Below are 7,859 nucleotides of genomic sequence, written 5' to 3' on the forward strand. Positions count from 1 at the left end.
TTGGTAATGAGTGAAAATGGTGCGGTCGCACTACCAATATATCGGTAATGGGAAGAGAATGAGTTAAACATTTCATCATATGACATAGGTGTGCATTTACGAGAAGCTCTTTTTACACAGCCTGCACTGGTACTTGCAATTTTATCAACAACAAAAAATTGTCGCATTGCTTTCAACGAATTCTCAGACTCAACAGAAAGCAAAGCCACACCTGGTGACTTTGTTGAATCAAGTTTCACTATAAAAGTAACTTGAAACACTTTGAAATTTAAGAGCAGTACTTCATTTGTGCAAAATAAGGCAAAAAGAATGTTCACAAAGTCAAAAAACGTTACTGCCTCTACAGCATAGAGAAGATGAAATCTTTGTGTGGAATGATAGTAACAGTACCTGTTCATGGATTTTTCTTAGCTCCTGGATGAACCATGTAGAACAAATAAATGGCGTCATCACACAAAATATGTATCTAGCTTAAGATTATTTATTGTTTATATTGTTGCTCATTTATATTACGAATGTGATAGTAAGCCTGCATGTGTATGCATGTTTGTGTGAGTGTGTTTGCGTGTGCGTGTGCGTTTGTGTGTGTGCATGTTGTGAAACATCAAACCAATGTGCTGTAACGTAACAAATACGCCACAGCCCCACCTTTCGGTCAAGCCAAGGCCAAACTCACTTTGCTCTGGGCTGGGCTCCAGGTTGCTGCATCTTCTCCTCCAGCTGCCTTCTGAGATCTGCCAAAGTTTCTTCTGCCTGTCTGACTTGCTTCTTGAGAGTCTCTTCCTGCCTTGTCCTCTGCTCAAACTCGGCTTGCATTCGGTACATGGAAGCCTTGAGACGCTCCGTCTGCTCTACAGTCATTGTGTCCTCGCGGTTTTGTGAGCAGCTGAGCAGCTCTTGCAGTTCTGCAGACGGGACAGAAAACAACCTTTCTTGCTTGGGCTAACTGAGCAGCTACCATTAAGTCCCAGGACAAGGAAATTGTCATGGCAGCAGTCAAACCGATAACAAAAAAAAGGAGTATCTCCCTTTTGGGCTATGGTTCACCAATATTATTAGACCAGTACCAAAAACAACCTATAAAAACACAATTTCTTAAAAAACAGTATCCATTGAATATATATACTGACTAGTTTTCACCTACTTTGCGTTGAAAAGTGAATTACTCAGAGCATGATACTGATTCATCAAAAGGTAAATCTTTATCAACAGAGACCTCTACTTTGGAACTGCTTTACACATTTTCTTTTTTCAACAAACCTTAAAAACATGAAAACAAAATGACAACTTTAAAATGAAAAGAACAAGAATAAAAAGTCTTAGTATCTTTACAGAAAATTTGTTAGTAATCAGGAAATTTTTTAAAAGAAAAAATTGATCATTACAATAGCAGTGTGCGATTAAAAAAAAATTAGCATCCAAAATTGGTAGAAATCACAATTAAATTGAAATATAATGTAATATAAGTATATCCTAACTTGATGGTTTAATTAAATTTGATTACTTGGCATACTTTTTACTTCTGTCTTGAATAAGTATTTCTCCTCATCACTTTTCTCCTTTACTTGTTTGCTGAGAGCTCCCATTTTATCAATCAAAGCCTTCATTTCCTCCTGTGCAGTCAGAGAGTCTTCATCCATTTTGAAATCTTGTGTTGTGTCGCTATAAACATAAAGAAAAAAGAACAAAGTGTGAATTATACAAAGATGTACACTTTTAGTGGGACAAATTGCATATATTTATTCAACAAAAACTGCAGATATTTATCTTTCCCCTCCCAAACACCACATTTGGGCAAGACATCATCATGATGTACTCTTTCAAAAAACGTTATATTGTCTTGATTGTTCATGTTCACGGGGACTTACATTGAGGAATAAAAGGAATAATTCAGTTTTAACTGTTAAGTTGTACCGGTATCTCAATAATGACAAAACTTTTCAATTTATAGCCACTTTCTTGTTACTTCTTCAACTCGTACAAAACAGAACCAATCACAATACTGGGTAAATGAAAGGAAAGAATGACTGGTGAGTTTTAAAACTCAATCAGATTTTTTTTGGGTAATTAATTCACAGCACTCGCAACAGCATTAGGAGGTCATATGAACGTGCAGGTCACATTTAACATTTTTCAGTTTGTAGGAAATTTTGAAATTTGAGTGGGTGGCGGCCGAAGCCTACTCTTATTGAATTTGGACCACAAAGGGATCTTTCACAAGCGCAATTTGCACACGTGACCTCCGAGACTTTTCGTCCTTATCCGAGAAGGCTGGGTACTATAAAATCAGGGGTGTGGCTGAAAGACAGCAGTAAGAAGGAGCCAAAGAGTAGCAGTAGAAAGGCTGCAGAAAGAGTCAGGAGCCCAGAAGAGGGGGCAAAGACTTGAGGGGGTGCTAGGTGGGGGCAGAAAGGTGAGGCGAAAGCAGACGACAGAACATTGTTAGTTGTTAGAGAGCAGGAAAGGATGTGAAAGAAGAAAATTTTAGAGAAGAAAATTTTCCTTCCTTTTCAGATTCGAACACTCGACCTATTGAATGAGAGGCGAACACCTTAACCTCTCGATCACCAGAACCATCAATCAGATGCTTTGACCATAAATAAGAGAGGGACAAAGGATTGAAAAATAAAGTGAAAATCACTCAGCGATTGACCTGCTCGACAGAGATCATGTGCCTGCCTCAAAAAAAAAAGTTATTTCTGTAAGTGTGCAGGCAGTCTGTATAAATTTCATGGCACCATACAGTATAGTATAACACGGATAGCTCAAATCCGCCGGGATCGGCCTCAGTAGTTCGAAGTATCCATAGTTCGAGGGATATCTTACAAAGATAAAGTTTTTAAAAAATGGGACCGCAGGCACAGTTCAACAGAGGAGTTATTTCGAGTCTTCTGTGTCCGACCTATCCGTGTTATACTGTATCATCTCCTCCTCTGGCTGTACTGCTTCTATTAGGAGCCATTATTTTGCTTGAAAGTTAGCATTGCCATTCAAAGTAAGTCAAAGGTGAATGTAAAAGAGCTCACTTCTTTCAACCTCACATGTCCAAAACTGTGTTTATATATAACATATAAAATTGAACTTCAAACCATAATGATAAAAATACAAGTTTATTTTAAGAGTGTAGTTTAGCGCTGTAAAGGGAGTTATATTTGCATGAGTTAGGTAAAGCAGGACACTTCACTAATAGAAGTGAATTGCCCTTTATAGTTTATGGGGCTCTCAGGTGGATTAAGTCTTACAATGAGTTCTTACAAATTATTAGGAAACTTTTTTTTTAAAGTGAAAAAACTTGATGCACATGATCTTGACTGCCAACAACAACAGTATTAACGAGTTAGTTTCAGGCAAGAAAAGCTTTTTAAACCGAACTTTGACCCTGAGGTACACACAGAAAAATGATAAAACTCTGTCTATAAGCTTCTACTACCACAATAAGAACACAAAGAATTTTGGCTTTACTTTCACTCCTTCACACACATGCAGTGCTTTGAGGGGGTCATACTGCAGTAATTTTTAAAGCAGATCACACATGATTAGTGTATATTATTAAAACTGTCACAAATCAATTATTTTCAAGAAAATTTCAAACCTATGACAAAACATCAAACTATATTAAGAGAAAAACAAGGGGGAAGGGGCAGGGGCATGCCCCCCTGAGATAAAAATAAAATCCGGGGAGGATACAGGGGAACATGAGGCTCCCTGCCCTCCCCTCCTGATCATACTCATAATTATAATTTGTGTTGCCATTTGAAAGGTTTGAAATTTTCTTGGTCCAGAGCACAGAAATTACAACACAATTAGGCTTAGTGTGAAATATATAATGGTTCGATTAGAAATCATCAAATGTGAGGCATCATGGTGAAATCTGACACTCGTCAAAATAATGAATGAAATCGAAGAAAACAGTATTTACCTTCCTTCTTGGTAATTTTTATTTTTAAAATTTTTTGGCTCAACATTTTTTATGTCCATTTAGAATAAAATCCCTGTGAGGATTTTACTGAAAAAGATTGATTAAAGGCACAATTATGTGAATTTACCGTTTCCATGGACTCTCCAGCCTTGGAAGTTATTGATATCAAGCTTTGGCGGCCATTTTCTAGCTAATTTTACCTCTGAAACCAGGCGACCGTGACCTCCTTCAATCGCAAATATTTCGACTCTTATTCATAATAGACAGATATTTTTTTCACCAAAACCAAGGCAAATGAACAGGCTTTTTAAGACGATACCAATAACTCTATGTTAAAAGATTGACGAGCGCCTGATTCCACCATGTCGTGACACATATTTATTATAAATATAAAAAATGATTCATTTGGTAACGAATAGTCAACATTCATGTAAAATTTATCATTAAAAAATAAACAAGAAAAGGGCTTTAGAAAACCAGAGTATGAGACAGTAATGAAAGTAGAATACCCTTTGACAGTTCACGTTTGAGGAACAAAGACAAAAGACGAAGGCTTGAAAAATAGTTCAGATGCGAAATCATTCCGAAACAGATCGACTCAACACTCAGAGGTTGGTAAACTTTTAGGAAGTGATTATTCACACCGGGTGTGCGCATAAGAATTAATTTTATTCACACTGGGTGTGCGCATAGGAATTAATATTATTCACACCGGGTGTGCGAATAAGAAATAATTCGATTCACACAGGGTCGAGCCTACATTTATTTCGGACATCGTTTGTCACACCCGGGTATCCCACCTTTTGACTAAGGCTTTAAATGTTAAAACAACTGTACACTGGTATAAAATCATACTTGTTTCAGTTTTAGGGTTAAAGCATGCACTCATCTCTCTCTCTCTCTCTCTCCCAAGGCGCAAGGAAAACAAAAACGAAAAAAGGGAGATTTGAGTCATTATCTGATTATCATTTACACAATACACAAGTTGAATTCCAATTGAGTGGGTTTTTTCCGTATTGCATTGCACAATTAGAATTAGATTCATCCCTACCAAAGATAGCAATAAAACAAGATTGGTCACTCAGCCCGAAAAGTGTTTGCAAAAGTCCGCGCATTGCTTCAGATGGCGCTGGAGTCTTTATTTTGAAGCTCTCTTTGGTTTCTCCAGAAGAAGAATAGGATAAGCAGAGTCTGTTAATTTCACTTTTATTGTTTTTCACACAAGTTAGGTAACTGTTCGCAAATTCCGCACTTTTTCGAAGAGGGCGCAACCAAATTTTGAGGACACTTTTTAATTGGCTCAAAGAGAAGGGTGAACTATCTTGTTATACATGATCTTTGTCCCGACGCGATGAGGGGGAAAAAATGAGGAAATGCTAAGCCTAATTAAACTCGTCCAAAAAAGTCAAGGACAGCTTGTGTTTTCACCTGTCAAATTTAAACTTCAATATCTCACAAACTCGTTAAGATCAGTCAACCAAACTTGGCACACGCACTGTCGACTAGACACAGTTTGCATGTACAGCAAATTTGCCCGCACCAGCTTCACATTGACGGCGCAGGGCATTCTGAAACACAGTCGAAAATCATGAAAAATGGGCTAAATTTCTCTGACTCAGCAACATTGACTGTTAGCTAAAACTAAGCTTGGCACGTGCTAAACAGATGTCTCAGCTGTGATTCTTGCTCCCTTACAACCCTTTATAAGGCAGCGATTTTCAGCCACGTTTCATTACAACACAATGGTCCAACGACGCTTGCTGCCCGACGTCGACAGAGAACGAGTCCTTGCCTGGCTCCAAGATGGCTCCACGTTCTCAATTGTTGCACATCGACTTGGGGTGTCCCCATCAGTCATACGGAGGCTGCAAGAACGATGACGAGCGACCGGAAGGGTCCAGGACAGGCCTCAACCAGGGTGCCATGTTTGACCAACGACAGCATCGACCGGTTCATCGTCGGACAGGGCGTGACGTCATGAACCACTACTGCAAATGGCACGAAGGACCAACTATGGGTGACAGCCAATGTCCACGAGAGCGAGGAGATGGTAAGGAACTGTAATCGTAGAGCCAAGTTCGCTTCTCGTGTCCCTGCCAGGCGCCCAAGGCACACGCTGCCCCACACAGCAGCTGGTCGGGCGTGGTCTGCTTGCCATTCACAGCGGACCCAATGTCAGTGGGACCAGGTAGTCTTCTCGGACGAATCCAGATTCAACCTGCTGCACCCAGATAGGCGAGCCCACGTCTGGAGGCGCCGAGGAGAGATGTTCCACCCTGAGTGCATCAAGCAGGTGGCGCCCTACGGCAGAGGGCCCGTTTTGGTGTGGGGAGGCTTTTCAGCTCACCACAAGACCCCCTGTACCATATACAGGGCAATTTGACCGCGGCAAGGTACAGGAAGGAAATCCTGCGTCCCCCTTGCTGTTTCTCTCTTGCAACAGATTGGACCCCAGGCTATACTGCAGGACGACAACGCCACGCCACATCGCGCACGCATCGTTGGGGATTTCCTGCAGCAGCGAGCTTTCACCCGCATGGACTGACCAGCTTGTGGTCCGGATTTGAACCCAATAGAGAACATTTGGGATCCCATTGACCGGTGGATAAAAGACAACCACCCTCCTGCACAAAACCTTAAGCAACTCTTGGCTACCTCGTCCAGGAGGGGCAGAACCTGTACTGCAACAAGTCCTCCGAAGGCATGTCCTGTCCATACGTCGACGCTGTGCCGAGTGTTTGATAAAACAGGGTGGCTACACCCACTATTGACCATGTTCATGAAGAACTATGGCTGTTCAGACTTTTGAAATCCGACCAGTGTGACTTAAACTCATTTTACATGACCTTCTCATTTTTGTTGAAATTTGAAATTGTACACACTTAATCTAAAGAGTCGAAAGCAACATTTTGGAAAAAATGAATAAATTTGGTTAATAAACTGTTCTTCAGTTATCTTTCTTTGAATTTTTGTTCCTTGACTTTTTTGTGCGAATTTCCATCCTTCTTTTGGAACGCCCTCTCTGTGCAAATAATATTTTGTAGTACACTGTATTCACACACCCTGTGGGAATATAATTTCATAATATTCACAGACCCTGTGCCAGTAACATTTCATAGTATTCACATAGTATTCACACACCCTGGGCGAATACAATTCCATGGATAGTATTCACACACCCTGTGCGAATATCTAGATCTAATATCTACAGCAAAACTTTTGGGCTTTTTTTTAATGCACCCGTCTCATGAAGCCTACTAGACACGTTTTATATATATACTTTTTTACTTTTGCATGCTGAACACGAATATATATATATATATGGCTTTCATTTGTGCTACAAATCAATAGTTATTGAGTTATAAATTGATGTTTGAAAATAGTAATATTTGACTTGATTTTAACAAAATGTGGGGTTTCAGGGGAGGCATGCCCCCCTGCATTTCACAACGATTTGATGTTTTGGCAATTAGGATTGATATTTACTTGAAAACAATTGATTTGCAAGGGTTTTAGTGGCCATACGTGTGTTCTACAGGAAAAATTATGGCAGCTTAGCCCTCAAATCAATGCATCTGTGTATGGGTGCAATAGTAAAAATTTACCAAACTTTTACTTTTTCACTCCCGCACACAGAGATGCGTACTGTTTTTGGTGGGTCAAACAGTATTTTTTGCGGCCACCTCTATTCTCACCCGGTGTGCGTTCTGTGCCGAGAACAAACGTTCCAGCGCTCTTGTGTTACTACTGTTACCCTAAAAGCGTGCAATTTTGTCTGTGGCCAGAGGAGAGAGAGAGAGAGAGAGAGAGAGAGGAGTAGCGCAAGAACTTCCGGGCAAAACAAAATGGCGACCCGCGTAGTTCGGCTCAATTCGAAAAGTTAAATAGCCGTAGCATCTTTGTAGACGACCAAATTAATTTACTTTTGTGTTTTAACATC

The 7,859-nt window shown here is 40.1% G+C and overlaps 1 protein-coding gene across 1 annotated transcript; it reads right to left on the reverse strand.

Annotated features, from left to right (window-relative positions):
• Positions 1–267: 267 nt before the first annotated feature.
• Positions 268–7,645, reverse strand: LOC101846710. The gene is made up of 3 exons (XM_005112930.3): positions 7,615–7,645; positions 1,514–1,662; positions 268–905 (listed from the first exon to the last, which is right to left on the reverse strand). Exons 2-3 carry the CDS (start codon positions 1,638–1,640, stop codon positions 673–675), a joined length of 360 nt encoding a protein of 119 aa, XP_005112987.1. The 5' UTR covers positions 1,641–1,662; positions 7,615–7,645; the 3' UTR covers positions 268–672.
• Between the last annotated feature and the right edge of the window lie 214 nt (positions 7,646–7,859).

This window comes from Aplysia californica, unplaced genomic scaffold, assembly GCF_000002075.1.
Source record: "Aplysia californica isolate F4 #8 unplaced genomic scaffold, AplCal3.0 scaffold01493, whole genome shotgun sequence".
In the NCBI taxonomy this organism is placed as follows: Eukaryota; Metazoa; Mollusca; class Gastropoda; order Aplysiida; family Aplysiidae; genus Aplysia; species Aplysia californica.